The following is a 17,858-nucleotide window of genomic DNA, read 5'->3' on the forward strand; positions in this document are numbered from 1 at the left end:
ATTTAGTAAGTTATTATTAAGTATATAAAGTATTAGCTAATAAAGATACTTAACTTAATATTATTAAACCTTAACCTTATTGCGTTATTAACTTTATTAATAAGATAGGCTATTAACTTTATATTAATTAATAGCATATTAATTTTAATAGTTATTAAATATATTATTAAATATATTAAAGCAAAGGTTATATTAAATTAATGATTTAAAAGCATTTTCTTATTATTAAATAAGATTATTAATATCTTTAATATACTTAATGAATAAATCTTTAATAATGCTAATTGCTTTGCTAATAAGGCTATCTTAGCTTAATATTATTAATATAAATTAAAGCTATGCCTAATTACGTTAATTAAGTTAAAAAGCAATAATAAAGTTAAGAAAGTTAATAAAGACTTAAAGCATATAATTTTATAAAAGTAGCTAACTAACTTAAATTAAGATATTTAAGCTTTAATATAATAAGTAGTTATATTATATAATTAAATTTTAAAGTTAAATAAGTATAACTCCTATTTTCTTTTCCTTAATATATTATTACCTTTAAGGTGCAAACCTTATATTACTTATATATAAAAACTTATAAAGCAAAAAGATAATAACTTTATAAAGCAATTAGTTAAGGAATATAAGGCTTTATTAGCATAAAACCATGCTATAAGGTTAAAAGCCTTTTATAATTAAATTTAAGCATTTTTTTAAAAAAGCAAGGCATTACTATATATATTTACTTTTAATAAGTAGGTTTTGCAAGTATATTAACATATTTATAAGCATAAACCTTATTATAATAATCCCTAAGTTATTACTATTTATTACATTAGCAATACCTATACTCTTCGCAGCCTTAATAGCATTATATTTAAAAATATATATAATAGCATAAACCTCTTCTTAGCATATATTATAAATAATTACCTTATTAAAAGCCTATAATATATTAATAAAATAATGCTTTAATATAATTATAATTAAATCGCTTAATTAATGCAACTTAACTAAGAATAAAAAGCAATAGCTTGCTAGCTATTATTAGCTGCTTATTAATATTTTATTAACTTAACTAAATACCTTGTTTTTAAGCAATTTATGCCTTTTATACTTAAATAATTAAAAGAAAGATAAAAAAGGAAATTAGCTAAATTAAGAGTTAAACTTAAGATTTCCTTATTTAAAGAGCTATTCTTTAAAGATTGCCATTTTTTTAGCAGATCTTCGCAAAAGTAGTTAAATTAAGAAGCAAACTACTAAGATAAATAAAGGTGCATTATTATTATGTTACTTTATTATTTATTATAATAATAAGAAGGAATAATTATTTAATAGGGGCATGAATTAAATATTAAGCATATATCCTACTTTTTCTTATTAAAGGATATAATTTATATAATAAAACTAAGGATAATTTATTTAGGGAAGGGGATAATATAGATTTATAAATAGCGAGCAAGTAGCTGCTTATATAAGCAGCGTTGCAGCTTAAAACACCAAAGGCATTGCCCTTTAAGCGTAATTAATAACTAAGCAATTTACATATTTATATTATATAGTTTATAGCGTCCCTTGTGATTATTGCAGTGCTGTTTAGTGGGTTAGGTGCATAAAGAAGCACATTTATAATATTATTATAAGTTTAATTATATTTAATTCTTTTTTATAATAAAATAAAAATAAATATAAGCTTTAATTAAAGCTTTAAATTAAAATATAAAATAATTTAATAATATTTAATATAAAAATAAAAAAAAGAAATTAATAAATAATTAATTTATAATTAAATTTTTATTTTCTTTTATTATTAATTAAAGATATATAAAATTAAAATTAAGTTTAAGCTAAATTATTAATAAAAATAAGTTAATTAAATAAATAAAGAATAAACTTTATTAAATTTTCTTAAGAATAATTTAAGAAGGAGCTTTAATATAATAAAAAGAAAAGATAAGAATAAAAGGGAGCTAAAAAAGAAAAAAGGTAAATATTTTAAAAATTCTTAAAAATAAGAAAAGTTTAATTAAAGCATTAAATATATAAGAAAAGAAAAGAATTAATTTCTTAAAAGAATATTTAAAATAAGCGAAAAAGCTAGCTTGTATAACTAGCTGGAATTTAATGCGGTATTATTTCTTATGTATTTCCTTGTTTTCGTTAATATTATATAAAATTTTAATTAATGTTTTATAATGCAGATTTAAGTTATTTAAATAAATTAAATTTTATCTTTTAATAAATACTTTCTTTTTCCTTAATTAATAAAAAGATAAAGGGTTTTTTTAAGTTATAATATAAGTATATAGCTTTAACTATTTTTACATTTTAATTAATATATAATGAAGATAATTAAGGATTTATTTAAGTATTTATTTCTTTACTTTTATTAATTTATAATTATATTAAGTAATTATTAATTAATATTAAATGGCGTTTGCTATATAATTAATATATATATATATATATAATTATATAATTATGTTTATATTTATTATTATTTCTAGTTAATTATTAAAACAATAGCTTTTGCAAGGTGATTAAATAAAGCTATTATATTAATTAAATGAGATAATTAAGCTTATTTTATTAAGGGGATAACATATGGTTTAATGGAGTGTTATTTTAATAATTATATTATTTCGAATTAATGTTTTTATTATAAGTAATTAGAAAATATTTTAAAGTATTAAAAAGTAATTAAGAATAAAGGGTATAAAGGGGGGGTTCAAGGTTACTTTATTAATGGAATATAAATAAATGTATTAAGCTATATGTGAATTTATGCATAAGCTTAGGGCTGCTGAGGAATAGTCGGAAAGCTGAGCTGATACCAGATAGACCAATGAACAGTTGATTTTTAAAAAAGAAAACACAGTGTGGCCGAAGCCCGAGAACACTAAATAGCATCCTTATTGTGATTAACACTGCTGCTACTGTTTTCAATATATCTTGTGGTGATGACGAGTGGCAGACAACCACGGAAGACGTTTGCCAATGGGGATTCCAATTCTTACCGGGGCCGTCGAATCCACGAGAGATCTGCGCTCTCTTCCACGAATTCCACTGAAAAATTCAAAGATGCATCGCAGACGATGATCGACATAATCCGATCCTAATCAGCCCGGGACGAGCATACTTGGGCGTCTGTGTGAAATGACGTGTGTTTTTTTTCCTTACTTTTGTGGCCAGTAATTATTTCATTCTTGAAGCCTACATAGTATTAAAACAAATCTCAAGCAGCCAACTACACGGTGTTGCTCACTATAGTGCACCTCGCACTATATCCGTACTAGTAGATCCGTAGATGGATGGACCATTTACGCTTGAGCCTGAGCTTCAACCTTGGCAATAGCATCCTTAGGAAAGGAGAACTGGTTGCGGAACCGCTTGATCAGGAGCTCGCCAACAGTCTCCTTGATCGGGTCGTCCGGGTTGAGGGGGTTCGTGGCGTAGACGTCGCCGTGGAAGAAGGTGGCACACGAGAGCCGAGGCTCGTTGTCGGCCTTGTTGATGACCCTGTGCCGCGCGCTCTTGAACCGGCACCCGGACCACTTCATGATCATGTCGCCGCAGTTGATGACGTAGACGTCCTCGAGCGCCTGCACGGGCAGCCAGGCCTCCCTGTCCTCGACCCAGACCTCGAGGCCGTCCTTGCCTGGCTCCTGCAGCAGCACGGTGACGCCGCCGAAGTCGGTGTGCGCCCCGACGCCGAACTGCCCAGGGAGTGTGGTGGCCAGCGGTGGGTAGCGGATCATCTTCATCTGCACCATGGGCTTCTTGGCGAAGGCTTCCATGGTGGAGAGTGGGTGCCCGAGTGCCAGGAGCAGGATCTCCCAGATCTTCTCTCCGAGATCCTTGGTCGCCTGGTAGTAACTCCATACCGGATCACGAAATTTGTCGTCGGGCAGATCGGGCCACACGTTGGGGCCGTAGAAACCATAGTGCTCCACGGCAGGGTCGTCTCTTCCGATGTAGAAAGCCTTCGCAACTGGGTCAGCGGTGAGGTCTCGACTCGCGAGCGACTCTGCAGCGCGGCGTACCTCTTTGGAGTCGGGCAAAGCGTCACCTTCGCGAAGCGACATGCCCGATTTCTCATAGCCTCGGCGGCTTGGATTCTTGAGGAAAGAAAGTGCAAGCTTTTCTTCGTCGGGCAGTTCGAACAGTGTGTTTATGCTGCTGAGCAGCCCCTTTTGAAGACCCGCAGGAATGCCGTGGCCGGTGGCCTGGAAGAAGCCAAACTCTGAGCATGCATCTCGGACAGCCGCAATGACCTTCTCCTTATCTCCTGGTGCTTTCGGGTTGATGTAACCGCTAAGGTCGACCAAGGGCAGATTGACTTGGTCTGTAGGCATGCTGTCTTCTCTGAGCTCGGGAGATCTTTGTGGAATTGTCAAGTTGACTGCGGAGCAAGGCCTGAGGCTGATACTTCGCACAGCTGGACAGGAACGAGGCAGGGAGCATCACCGTAAGAGCACTTTTAAATGTGACGGTTGATTTGCGTGTAAGACAGACCAAACGACCTACAGACGGAAACCGGAAACATCAAGTCAAATCCGCAGGTCATTCCAAGCGGGTTTGACATCGGGATCAATTCTCGCGCCTCGGTCTTTGAGTAAAGCCACAGCTCTGTCCTGCACACTCAGTGCCGCAACGAGCTTTGGATGTTTTCAAATAGGTCAAGATCGTACGATCAGCAGAATGGGCCGAATTCCGCCTTCCATTCTGTGGCAGTCTTGAGCAAAGTATCAATTCCAACAGTTTCGGCGGTTTTGACCTTATTTAGCTCCTGGGAATTTGGCGCGGACTCGGTCTGTCTGACGGTGGCAGAAAGCACCGAATGATGACAAGCATTCTTATGCATGAATGTGATAAGCACCGACCCGGCTCCCAAGCCTGGTACAAGGACATGTGTCTCAGGTGTCGTCGATTACGTGGAAGAGAGACGATACTAGTAGAGACAAAAGGAAGTATCATTCTCTCCAAGGTTTATAGAAAGTATCTGATCTTCCTGACTGTTTGTCCAGCCGCCCTGCCCTTGACAGTTCCTTCTTGAATAAGGGCCGAGCCTTTACAAGCTAAGAGTCGAAAATGCACGTCCTCATTGTCGGAGCCGGCCTTGGTGGGCTGGCTCTTGCCCAGATCCTCCGACAGCAGGGCATTTCGTTTGAGGTCTTTGAACGCGATGAACATAAAGATGCACGCTTTCAGGGGTGGGCGATCGTGTTACACAGGTGATCCCGGCTCCACAGTGGCCCGTCTACCACTCTACCCACCGCCTTAGGCGACAGCGTTAACACGGGCTTAGCATAATCGATCAGCTGCTGTCTCTCTTCCCGTCGGACATGCCAGACTTGCGAGACTCAACAAATCATCTTGCTCCATTGGCATTGCCCACGCAGCTCGTCTACTACTATGGCTACATGGAAGGCCGGTTCGGTCTGGAGGTCTGCATCTACAAGCCCCAAAACTGCACTAGAAAGCCCGTGAACTGAACAAGTTGGTGCCAGGACACGCCCCGGTTTCCTATCATTCGAGCGGAGCGTTCGAGATTGCGAGACTGGCTTTTGACCAAGATTCCCGTTCAATGGGGGAGGAAGGCCGAACGCGTCGAATACAACGATGATGGGGCCGAAGTCTTCTTCCACGACGGCACAAGTGCCAAAGGCGATTTTGTCGTCGGCGCAGACGGCGCCAACAGCATTGGTAGGTATTCCGGTAGAGATCCAGATTCTCTTTGATGCAATCACAACCGTACCTGACGAACATGCACGATACAGTGCGCGAGAGCTTGCTTCAAAAGCCCAGCAGTGAGCTGCTGAGCCACGTCCCCCTGAGCGCCATCGTGGGAGAAGTGACCTTATCCGGCGACGCCTTCAGGCGCCAAATGGCGCTTGGATACAGCGCCTATAATCTCATCAACCCGGAGCTCGGCTTCATCGGGTTCGTCGGGTTGCACCAGGCGTTGCCAGACGGACAGTCTGGCCAGTTCTACTGGATGCTCATGCAGCCCGATCAGAACATCGCGGAGCCCAACCACTGGCTCCACTCGAGCACCCAGCGGGAGAAGCTGGATCACGTCCTCGAAACAGTCGCGCCGCTGGCCGCCCCCCTCAGGGAGATCTTCGAGCTGACGCCGGCCGACGGGATCAGGAGGGACCTGCACGCGTGGAAGGACCTCGAGCTCGAGCACCTGCCTGCTGGCCGCACTGCCATCCTGGGCGACGCGGCTCACGCCATGACGCCGGCGGGTGGCATGGGTGCGTTCCACGCCCTGATCGACGCCATGAAGCTGGGTCAGGCGCTTTGCAAGCTCAACGGCGAGGACACGATGGGCAATATTGCGGTCGTCAGGGCTACTGTTGCTGAGTTCAACGGCGAGATGCTCGGGAGAGGTGCAGCCGCCGTGCGAAGCTCTCGTGATTCCTACGAGGGGGCAAAGAGGCGGGCTGAGACCAAGGAACATTTCACCAGGGGCTTGAGACCACTACCCGCAGTCAAACCTGAGGACATTGTGCTGGAAATAAAGGCGTAGAACAATCTCCTGTTTACACCCCACCCTGTTGTCATGATAATCTCGATCCATATATCTCATGAATTTACGTCCAGTAGTCTAGTTGAGTAGAGAGACTGCTGCAGCATGTTACGTATGATCGGTTTCTGGTCAGCGTATTTGAAGGCGTGGTGCTGTGTCACCTCTACACTTGTGCAGTTGCATATCGCAACTGCTCTTTGGGGCCTGAAGAACAACAATTTTTATATCATGGACGATGATGTGTGGGAAAAGGTCGACAAAATTGCCTTGCATGTCAATCTGGAAGGCACACAGGGGACAACAAAATTACCATGGCCTCTAAGTCAAAACTTCCTGCAAATTTCAAAGTAGTCGTGCATGCTGTCTCTCTACAAAACGCTCTGCTTATAACAGTGGTGCCTGTACGGCTGATCGCTTGAGGTCTTAAGCTCTGCGAGCTGGCTCCTGACCCTCCACGAGAGGTCCCAGTGGATCTTCTTCGATAGGGGACTTAGCCGCTCATCGTTGAATCTTCGGTAGGAATACCGAGCGCATGCATAATGCACTTCTCGGCGACAGTGTCTTTTTATGTTTGAGAGAAGGGGGTGTGGCGCGAGAGACCAGCCCAGAGCGAGCAACTTGAATGCCATCTCAAATGGACTCATCTTTGTATGCGCTTGGATCCCTCGTGCCCACTCCGGACTTGATATAAATCATATCCATCGCCCTGGCCTGGGCGATGCTGTCCTCGGGCGAGACCCATGTCCCTGTTCCATCGCGGCCCCGGACCTTGTGCACGAATTGCTCAAGCATGTGCCGGTAGGTCGACCAGTGAACCCCGCCGGGCTGGTCCACATCCATCTCCCTGAATGTGTACGCTTTCTTATGCTCGGTCCGCTCGAACGTGCGGACCGCCTCCGTAGGCGCGCGGCGCACCTCGAACGTGTCCACGACGTCGACGCGATGATAGTGTGGCGAGAACATGAAATTCCAAAAGATAACCTTACGCGTCTTGATAACCTGCGCACCCTCCTCCTCCCCGGCCTCTGCCGCGGGTACCGCGACTGGTCGGTGAGTGACGGTAATGGTGGGCAGCCCCAGCCTGGTGTTGGGCGCCCGCATCGTCCCGCGGATCTCTCCCACGCCGCCGTTTGGGAAGCTGAAGCGCGCGTGGAACGTATGGTCGCATCGCTCCCGCGGCGGCGGCATGACCTCCATGCTGGCTTCGATACACGCCGTCGGCTCTGCCGCGAAGGACGCGCGAAGGCCGGCGACTGGGTACGTGCCCAGATCGAGGAGGGCGCCGCCTCCAAGCTGAAAATTAAAACGGATGTCGTCGTCGCCGACTACGAAAGAGGGTACCGCGGCTGTGGCCAGGACGTGGGCTACGTTGGGCGGGTCGATTGTGGACTGGAAAAGCTGCCAGGCCGGGGTGAAACGGTTATGGAATGCCTCCAGGAGGACAGGACGGTCCTGATTATTGCTCGGCTGGGTCAGGATGGGATGGCGAAAAAGCCTCTCGGTATCGCTAGCGTTGCTGGTCGCGGACTTCTCGAGAAGGACGTGCTTGCCCTTGGCCAGGGCCTTGAGAGCCCATTCGTAGTGAAGTCTGATTGGGAGGGGAATGTACACCGCGTCAATCTCATCATTGTCGAGGATTTCTATTCCCGGTTAGATAAAGCTCAAGGTGAATATCTGGTTCGCGGATACTACCATCATAGCTGTCCAGAACGAGCGGGATATAGTGTTTTGCCGCGAACGCTGTCGCCCGCGTCTTGTCGCGCGCGGCCACGGCGTAGACAACGACTTCGGGATGGCTCTTCGCTGGGGTAATGAACGCGGTCGGCCTGCGTTCTCCACATATCAGCATCGTCTTCATCTGACAAATACAGTTCTTAGACCCGTCTCACGCGATATTTGCAGCGCCCAAGATGCCAAATCTCAGCGCATGTTTCTCCTTCGGTACCACGGGCGGGTTGAGAATGACCCAGTTGCGGTGCAGACCGCTCAGGAATGACCCCATATCGCGAATGCGTCAGAAATTGAATGCAATAGCCACAGTAATGTGTCTCGCATAAGTTTAAACCCCCTGGAGCAGGTTGCGGTTGTTGTTAAATGCGATCTTTGCATCCACGGACTGGTATGTAAAAGTGAAGATAACTTCTCTTGCGAGCTCATGACAGCCCCTGAACTGCTCAAGGCGGGTGAATTTGCCCTGCTGACAGATGATGGGTACAAAAGAGCTGACAAATTAACTCGCCGAGCCGGATGGGTAAGACAATAATGACAGCCACCGCATGCAGCCAAGGAGAAATATCTTGCTTGATTGAGTCAAAGGCGAGGGTCCTCCCATCGTTTAGCCCGCTCCCTGTTAGGGCCCCTTTTTCACGCCAGGAATAATCAAAATCTAAGATTAATTCAGGCCATCTTATCATCAAATCTTGAGAAATATTCTACTTACTTCTTATGCTTCCTTTCAAGGTAACAGAATGGGTATAAAAACCTAGTTACCACCTGGAGAACACACCTACAGGTTCTAAAAGCTCACCCTTGGGCTTGGAACGCTTGGGAAGAACAACAGCTAATCGACGAAACAACTCCTTGCTTATGCTGTTCCATGCTTTGTCACTTTTTGCCTGTCTATATCGTTCTATGCTGAATATCGCACTGCCGCCTGAGTATGGACAGCCTGTCCTGGATCCTTTTCTTCAACTCGATCGACCTCTCCCGGCTCGTCGGCTCAAAACCCGGCCCAATCTGAGTCAAATTCCCAGTCTGCGCAGAATTTAGAGCATTTTGCGACCTCGCTGATGTCAAAAACAAGCTGACAGCCTGGTGTTGACGCTCGATAAGGTGGGAACAGAGCTCGATGACTAGGACCCATCGCACAGCCCCGAGGACCGGCCCGTGTGGGTGATCACCGCCATCTATCTCGTGTTCCAGAGCTATAACAACGGCCTCGTAGATTTCTAGCAGCAAGCTATCGCAGACCATAATAAAATTGTTGATAATCATGTCGCAGTGCGATTGCATGTTTGGCAGCAAAGGGGTGGATGACACCGAGCTGCTCTGTGTCATTATCCCAAAGTACCCGTCAGCCGGGCCGGCGACAGAGCTCGACGGTGTTTGCAGCCCAGCAGTTACCGGCGACGGGGTTCTCGGGTAGGCGCTGTCGATTTCCAGGGCATGGAGGATTTCCAGCAGGGATTGTGAGGCTGAGAATACTTGGCTGAGGGTATTTTCCCTACCAGGGGGCATCGCGGGTTTCGACCCAGGACTGGGCTCGGGGATTTGGGCCTGGGCCGCCAGGTTGGCCACGTTGACCTGGATCGTGGAATGTATGTTGGTGCTTGCCACCCCATGTATGTTTGCGAGCCAGGAGACCACGGACTCGAAGGCAGTGCCATACACCAAGGACGCACCTCGACCGTCCGCGAGATTTTCCGACGACGCTTCCGCTGCCATGGCCATGCTCGAGCTCATGAACCGTAAGGAGGTCACACGCATGCTCAGCTGTGACAGGTGTCCGATGACTGGATGTGGGAGGCTTGCGTATTTGTTCCTAGCCCTCTCTTCAACTTCTTCGACGTCGTTAGTCGTGGAGTCATCCAGGGAGAGCACGGGAACAGGTGGAAAGCTCGACTGAGTAGGAGCCAAAGTCGTACTGATGGAGGACAGAGGAAAGCCGGTCGGTCGAGTGCCTGTCCGATCGTCCGCAAAAGTGTCAAGGGCATCATGGACCGCATCAGAATGGCCTGGCATGTCCTTGCTCCAGTCGAACTCGACCTCTTTATCGTTCCATGGAGAAGGCAGCCAAGGCCAATTATCGATGCAAATATCTTCAAGGGGCATATCATCGAGGTCAGCTAACAAGGGTTGCTGAATTGTGCTGCTGGAACTCGAGGCTGACTTGGTTGTGTCAAGAGCCATTTTCAAACTGGCAACAATGTCCTGGAGCTCTCCCGGTTCTGTGGTGCCCGAGGTAGCTGCTGTATCATCAGCAAGCTTGAAAAAAAAGAAGAAGAAGAAGAAAAAAGAAGAAAAAAAAAGAAATCCTAGCAAGATACACCGGAGAGGATGACGACGCTATTGTTGATACTTACGAGCAGTTTTAGGAGTGTGGGTCATGTCGGCGCTTGGCAGCCGATTGTTGGACGGCGACGGCACGGAAGCACTCTTAGAGTCGCCGACTGAGTTGGGACGATACAGGCTGGGACGGCCCTTTGGTAGACTTGCGCTATAAACACATTGAGCCCGCTTCCGGAAGCACCGATTGCACTGGTTGTTGTTTGCTGTGCTGCGGGTGCATCGCAGTTTTTGTTTATGACATCTGTCGCATGACTGTCGCTGTGGCAGTGCGGACGAGTCCTCTGGTGGTGCCATTGAAAACCGCAACAGCGAGATATACAAGGAATCTGTGCGACGCACCTGCAGCCGAAACACTCTCGTGGGTCTCTGTTGTGTTGCTTATGCTTATGGCTGCAGCACTGAAAGGCACGGTCTTTGATTCTTATAGCTAGGGGTCTTCATGTCCGGAGTTATAAACGCTTGTCTGGCCTTGCCTGCCACACCCACGTGGTCCTGCCCGCAGGTGTGGCACAAGGAAAGTCCCTGCAGGAGGACTGCTGTGCATGGTGTGAGCAATGCTGCATGTGACCTGTTCGACCCAAGCTCATGCGAGCAGAATACCCCTTCTCAAGCACGGCCCCCACAGATCATACCGCCCTGGAAATCCAGCCGCAACACCCAAGTGGTGGCGAGTGGACTTCTAGCTGGCTTATTTGCAGATCCCGTATCCCGACATGCAGCTAGGTATTGTGGCACTTGGGGCGTGCCGATCCCCCCCCCCCTTCACCAACCCATGTACACTAATTTCATGGCCTAAATTCTCAATTCTGTTCAAAGAATCATTTGTAAATTTTATTGCTTGACCTCCATGTGAAGATACAATATACATTATACTTATTAACATAGAAATAATACTATAAAAATACTTTAATAATTATTATTAATCCTTATAACTAATTGTAGGACCGTTTGTGGCGTGCAATGAATTTGTATTGAAAGTGGGTAGCAGAAAAACTAAGCCGACTAAGCCTGCTGGAAGCTATTCAAAGCCACTCCCTAGGCACACGAGGGCTAGCTGGCCTGGCAAACACCACTCCGGGACTACCACACTAATTAATAAATTACAATTTAGTAGATGTAGCTAGAAATTATCATATCACTAGTGAAAAGAACCTGCTATTTTAACAAACTCTCTTACAGTCGTAAGCCCAAAGGCCTAGACTTTTAGCCATGTAAGCATGCACGCGCTTGGCTCGGCGAATCCCGAATCCTTTGTTGAAGCCCTCGGAGCTGGCTCTTCGTTAACAGAGCCTAGGTCCACTGGGAAATCGAGGCTGCATGAAAGAAGGCACAATTTCAGCCTGCCAAGACTCTATTCAAGCCAATTGGCTTGTTCTCGGGCCTGGCAAGCGTCGCTTGATAAGGGTTGTCCTCATCTGCATTGTTGCGGTGGCTCATATTTTTTGCAAGAATGTCACCGAAGGTCTGTCGAATTTCGGTGACATTTCTGATGTAAGTGAAACGTTACAATGGAGGACCTAGCATCTTGGTCAACGCTGTGGCTAATGTCCTGCGGATGACCCAGCAGATTGGCAGTGACAGTAAGGCCCATGGCATGATTCGGATTTGCATCGGAGTCCTACATGGCAATGTCGTTGAGAGGCAAGTTTGTGCACTTCTGAGGTTATGCAGGGCCGAACAGAAAACAGCCGACACATGACAAGCGCAGTAGTCTATCTTCCATCCAGATCATGAATTCCCATATAGCAGACGTCGCCAATCCTGTTGCACACAGTAGTATATGGAATTTTCCAGATGAGACGGTGGTCAAGTGTCGAATGCCACAACTGAAAAAAAACTACATTGTCTTTGACCAAATCTCACCCCATCTTTGAATCCATACCCTTCTTCAAAATGCCTTCAATCGATGCAGCATCCCCATTGCCTCTGCGACAGACGGCCGTGGTGGCCCAGGGCGCTGGGAAACTGGCCATTCAACACGACGTTCCAATCCCAGTGCTCGCACCCGACATGGCTATCGTTAAAACGGCAGCAGTAGCCATCAACCCCGTGGATGCCAAGATTCTCGACTTCAGTCCAGCTCCGGGTGCCATTGACGGCTACGATTTCGCCGGCACCATTGTAGCTCTCGGAGAGGAGGTGACGGCCTCGGGCCGGTTCGCGGTCGGGGATCGCGTGGCGGGTATGGTATTTGGGATGAACAAGCTGAAGCCAGACATCGGCGCGTTTGCCCAGTACGTTGGGGCGTGTGCGGATATTCTGCTGAAGATTCCGAAGGACATGTCGTTTGAGGAGGCGTCTGGCCTCGGACTCGGCGTGGCCACGGCTGCCATGGCTCTCTTCAAGGAACTGCAGGTGCCCGCCTCGCTTGAAGATCTTCGGGAGGGCCTACAGGTGGAAAAGGAGCTCAAGAGCGATGATTTCGTGCTGGTGGCGGGCGGCAGCACGGCCACAGGTACACGAGCCATCCAGCTGTTGAAACTGTAAGCCCTCAACCTTGTTTTGTCCCTCTTCTACCAAGTGGAGCACACAATATGTTCAGTGAGGGTCGACACACAGGCGGTCTCAGATACGGCTTTGCGGATGATATAGTGCTGACAATTCACTCTTTTCGTAGTGCGGGTCTGCGTCCAATTGCGACATGTTCGCCGGCAAACTTCGAACTAGCCACCCGCTTCGGTGCCGAGATGATTTTTGACTACCGCAGCCCCACGTGTGCAGAGAACATCCGCGCCTATACGGGCAATCAGCTCGAGTATGCCCTGGACTGTGTGACACAGGCCGACACGACCCAGATGTGCTACGCATCTCTCGGCCGTGCGGGAGGCCGCTACGTCGCCCTCGAGCCGTTCCGCGACTCCATAGCCCAGTCCCGAAGCGCGACGGTAGAGGCATCTTGGCTCATGGTGTTGACCATCTTTGGAGGCCAGGTGGCCCTGGATGGCGACTACTACCGAGATACCAGTCCCGAGGACCGCAAAGTTGGTGCTGAACTATTTGCTGTGGTGCAGGGCCTGTTGGATCGCGGTCTCATCGACCCACATCCGGTGAAGGTCATGCCTGGGGGCTGGCATGGCGTTGTTGAGGCGGTGGATACAATCCGCAAGCAACCTCAGTCGGGCCATAAGCTAGTATGTCCGGTTTCATAGTCCTCTAGGTTCAGTAGCTGAGCGTGGATGCACAAGGGTGCTTGACAAAGACTACATATAACTCCGATCATTGTCCCGTCGCCAAGCACCCACATGCTACATAGAGCATTTCTGGAAACGTCATCAGAGCTAAGTCTTTTACGAAATTATTGGAAGAAATAGATGTTTCGACCTGTACTCGTAACACCAGAAACCTCGGTGTTTTATGTGAAATTAAGTCTGAAAGAGCTAGAGTTACAATATGCCTTAAGAGTCTCAAGGCGCAAGGTGTTGGTGTAATAAGATTATATTCAGGGGTTATAAAGTTTAAGAAAGAAGAGCATGCCTTTAATAAGCTAGATAAGTATTTAAATAATCTAACCCTAACCCGTTATATTATTACATAAATACTTAATATTAAAAAAGCTTAATGCCTTTATTAATAATTAAGTAATTTCTTTAAAACTAATTATTTATTAATTTAATTTATTAATATATTAATAATATATTTAAAACCTTATTATTAATATTATTTATATTATTAAAACTTTAATTTTAATCGCCTTATTATTATTTTACCAATTAAATAAGAAATTAAAAAGTTAATAAATATTATATAAATAACTAGCTTAAAATATCTTATTAATTTAATAAAAGAAATATCTTACATTTTTAAATTTTTTAATTTTATTAATTATTTATTTTATTTATAAACTCTTTTTAATAATTTAATTTATAAATTTAATTTTAAGTTTAAATATTATACCCCTTTAAATTATTTAATTATTAATATATTTTTAAAGCCCTTTTAAATCTTTAAGATTTTAAGCTTCTTTTAAAAGTTATTATATTTTTATTTAATTTAATTAAGTTAAATCTTTATAATATTAATAAGTCATATATTTTAATTATAAAGTTATTATATTTTTAATTCCTTTTTATTATATTTAATGTAAATAAAAAATATATTTTTTAAAGTTAAGCTTAAATTATTAAGTAAGTATTATAAAAATAATAAAAGTTTTATTAAATAAAGAAAATAATATTTTTTAAAAAGATTTATATTTGTAAAATTTTCAATTTTTTAAATATTAATTTTAATAAATTAATTTATAAAATTAATCTTCTTAATTATAAGAAAAACTTTAATAATATTAAATAATAATTAAATAAAAAAATGTTAAATAATTAAAATCGTTTTTTTAATAATAATACTTTTATAATATTTTTTTATTTTAATTTCTTTTTAAGTATTAAATGGCTGCGTGGCGCACTAGTTATGCGTTTAGCTTTTCTCCATGGAGAGCATAGGTTTAAACCCTGCCGCGGTCGCCAAGATCTTTTTTAGGAATCTTCTTTTTAACCAGCCAGGGCCCTACTTAACCCCCCCTCCCTAGCTAATAAAGCATAAAGGCAAGAAAACCCCATTAAAGTACGTAATATAATTATTATTATTATACTTTTTTTTTAAATATTTAATTTCATTTATTAAATTAATGATATATATTATTAATTTAATTTAATAAATATTTAATTTATTATATAAATATAAATTATTTATTATAATATTAAGCTTATATAATAATTCTTATAAAACTTAAAAGCTTAATAATAAATTAAAGTTTTATTTATAAAGATTTATTAATTTAAATAACTTAAATTAATAAAAAGATTTTAATTAAATAATATTTTATATTAATTAATTATAATTATTTTTATTAATTTAATAAATTTATATAAGTTATTTATCATTAAATTAAGGGGTTATATAAAGTATATTAAATTTAATAATAATATTAAGAAAAATGTTATAATTAAAGCTTATAGCTATCTTTTATTTAATTATAAGCTAGCTAAGCAATTAAGTAACCATTAGTTAATAGCTAGTTAACGCTAGCTAGCAGCCGCTATTAATAAAATTAATTATTATATACTTTTAAATTTAAGTAATGCATATTATGCATATAATGCATATAATGCATAAATATGTTATATTAATTATTATTTCCGTATTAATAGTTTTATATATATATATGCTTTAAAATCTTGTTTTCTTTAAGTTTTTTAATTAATTAAATCATTTATTAAATTAATAAGGCAATATTTAAATATTATAAATGCTTAAATCTTTAAATACTTAAATTACTTAATTTATATACTTATAAATTATATAATTATTAATATTTTAAAACTTTTTAAGTATTTAAAATGTTATGATTTAATTAATTAAAAGCTTAAGTAATAATTATTAAAGTAATTATTAATGTAATTATTATAATTAATAATAAATATTATAATAAAAATAAGTTTATTAATCTTTTTAAGCTTTTTCTTAATATTCTTTTAAGCTTTTCTTATTGTTTAAATGCTTATAATTATTAGCTAAGCATTATTATTAATAACTCTTTATTTAATTAAATAAAAAAGTTTAATTAATAGTTTTTATTAAAGTAAAGTAATTAATTAAAGGTAATTAATGCTTATATTCTTAATTTATAATTATTATTAATATAAATATTATTAATTTATAATTATTATTAATGTAAATATTATTATTGGCGGGTGCAGGGAAAATACGTGAGAAATGATACTGCGCTGAATTCCAGCTGGCTATAAAAAGCTAGCTTTTACGCTTATTTTAAACATTCTTAAAGAAATCAACTCTTCTCTTTTCTTTTATATTTAATGCTTTAATTAAGCTTTTCTTATTTTTAAGAATTTTTAAAATATTTATCTTTTCCCTTTTTTTAGCTTCTTTTTATTTTTATCTTTCCTCTTTACTGCATTAAAGCTCCTCCTTAAGTTATTCTTAAAAGGGTTTAGTAAAACCTATTTTTTATTATTTAAGTAGCTTATTTTTATTAATAATTTAGCTTAAGCATGATTTTAATTTTATATATTTTTAATTAATAATAAGAAAAATAAGGAATTAGCTATAAGTTAATTATTTATTAATTTTATTTCTTTTTTTATTTTTATATTAAATATTATTAAATTATTTTATATTTTAGCTTAAAGCTTTAATTAAAGCTTATATTTATTTTTAACTTATTATAAAGAAGAATTAAATATAATTAAACTTATAATAATATTATAAATATCTTAAAATTATTTTTTATTATGGGCTAGCCTTGGGTTGTTTGCTGTAAGGTGTTTAAATAGGGTTTATATTTAAAGTGCAAAGGAGAAGGTTCACTCTCCATCTGCATTTATACTGAAGCCTATTTTTATAGGGCCAAAGCCTACTAATTAATCACAATGGGCAAAGCTTAAACCATAATATATCTTCCTTCTTTAAGTCCTTATAGCAGGCCTTAAAAGGCAGCTATATAATAAAAAATAAAGAATATTATGGTTTAATTATAAATTAAATATCGTTCTTTACCTAGCCATTTAATTATACCTTGGCGCCTCTTAATTATATTAAAAGCTTAGCTTATTATTTATAATTAATATACTTTAGCCCTTATAATTTAATATATTAACCAAAATAAGTTAATAAAAAATAATTATTTAAGCATAAGCTAGCGGCTAAATTAATAGCATTTTTATAATTCTTTAATGCAAGCTTTTTATATAAGCTCCCTTACTTAAAATCTTAAAATTATAAATTTATTATATAATTTGTAATTAATTAGCGCTTAATTATAAGTAATTTACTTTATTAATAGGAATTTTTTAAATTTTAAGCATTTTTATAAGGCTGAATTAATTAATATATAGCTAATTCGCTTTAAGTTTAGGCTAGCGCTAAGTTGGTATTACTTTTAAGCCTTACCTTATAGAAAAAATTTTACGCCCCCTTAAATAAACTCCTCCCCCTTATTAATCTTAGTTAATAAAAGTTACACCCTTAATTTCTTATAGCGGTTAGGGTAATTATACTTATAATGGCTAAGTTAGCTATATATAAAATACTTAACTTTGCTTATTAAAATCGCCGTAATATTAATATTTATTGCTTTGCTATTTTAAGGTTAAGTATTATCCTTCTTTATTATAACGCTAAAAACGCCCTTATGTTGCTATAAGGTAAAGTAAAAGGCCTTAAATATATTTAGCTACTTCTTATTAAAAATAAGCCACCCAAATAATAGGGGATAGGTTCTGCTAAACCCTCTTAAGGATAACTTAAG

The 17,858-nt window shown here is 40.2% G+C and overlaps 5 protein-coding genes across 5 annotated transcripts; 2 read left to right on the top strand and 3 right to left on the bottom strand.

Annotated features, from left to right (window-relative positions):
- Nucleotides 1–3,311: 3,311 nt before the first annotated feature.
- INS49_006587 (uncharacterized protein) lies at nucleotides 3,312–4,346 on the bottom strand (the record flags this gene model as incomplete). The annotated part of the gene is made up of 1 exon (XM_043167358.1): nucleotides 3,312–4,346. The coding sequence occupies one exon, from the start codon at nucleotides 4,344–4,346 to the stop codon at nucleotides 3,312–3,314; it is 1,035 nt and encodes a 344-aa protein (XP_043028502.1).
- A 990-nt stretch (nucleotides 4,347–5,336) lies between these two features.
- INS49_006588 (uncharacterized protein) lies at nucleotides 5,337–6,526 on the top strand (the record flags this gene model as incomplete). Its single annotated transcript, XM_043167359.1, has 3 exons — nucleotides 5,337–5,438; nucleotides 5,502–5,697; nucleotides 5,772–6,526. The coding sequence occupies 3 exons, from the start codon at nucleotides 5,337–5,339 to the stop codon at nucleotides 6,524–6,526; spliced, it is 1,053 nt and encodes a 350-aa protein (XP_043028503.1).
- A 630-nt stretch (nucleotides 6,527–7,156) lies between these two features.
- Nucleotides 7,157–8,528, bottom strand: INS49_006589 (uncharacterized protein; the record flags this gene model as incomplete). The annotated part of the gene is made up of 3 exons (XM_043167360.1): nucleotides 7,157–8,166; nucleotides 8,219–8,352; nucleotides 8,416–8,528. 3 exons carry the CDS (start codon nucleotides 8,526–8,528, stop codon nucleotides 7,157–7,159), a joined length of 1,257 nt encoding a protein of 418 aa, XP_043028504.1.
- Nucleotides 8,529–9,145: 617 nt separating this feature from the next.
- INS49_006590 (uncharacterized protein) lies at nucleotides 9,146–10,633 on the bottom strand (the record flags this gene model as incomplete). Its single annotated transcript, XM_043167361.1, has 2 exons — nucleotides 9,146–10,491; nucleotides 10,609–10,633. The coding sequence occupies 2 exons, from the start codon at nucleotides 10,631–10,633 to the stop codon at nucleotides 9,146–9,148; spliced, it is 1,371 nt and encodes a 456-aa protein (XP_043028505.1).
- A 1,854-nt stretch (nucleotides 10,634–12,487) lies between these two features.
- INS49_006591 (uncharacterized protein) lies at nucleotides 12,488–13,743 on the top strand (the record flags this gene model as incomplete). Its single annotated transcript, XM_043167362.1, has 2 exons — nucleotides 12,488–13,077; nucleotides 13,212–13,743. The coding sequence occupies 2 exons, from the start codon at nucleotides 12,488–12,490 to the stop codon at nucleotides 13,741–13,743; spliced, it is 1,122 nt and encodes a 373-aa protein (XP_043028506.1).
- Nucleotides 13,744–17,858: the final 4,115 nt, after the last annotated feature.

This window comes from Diaporthe citri (assembly GCF_014595645.1).
Source record: "Diaporthe citri strain NFHF-8-4 chromosome Unknown scaffold_2, whole genome shotgun sequence".
In the NCBI taxonomy this organism is placed as follows: Eukaryota; Fungi; Ascomycota; class Sordariomycetes; order Diaporthales; family Diaporthaceae; genus Diaporthe; species Diaporthe citri.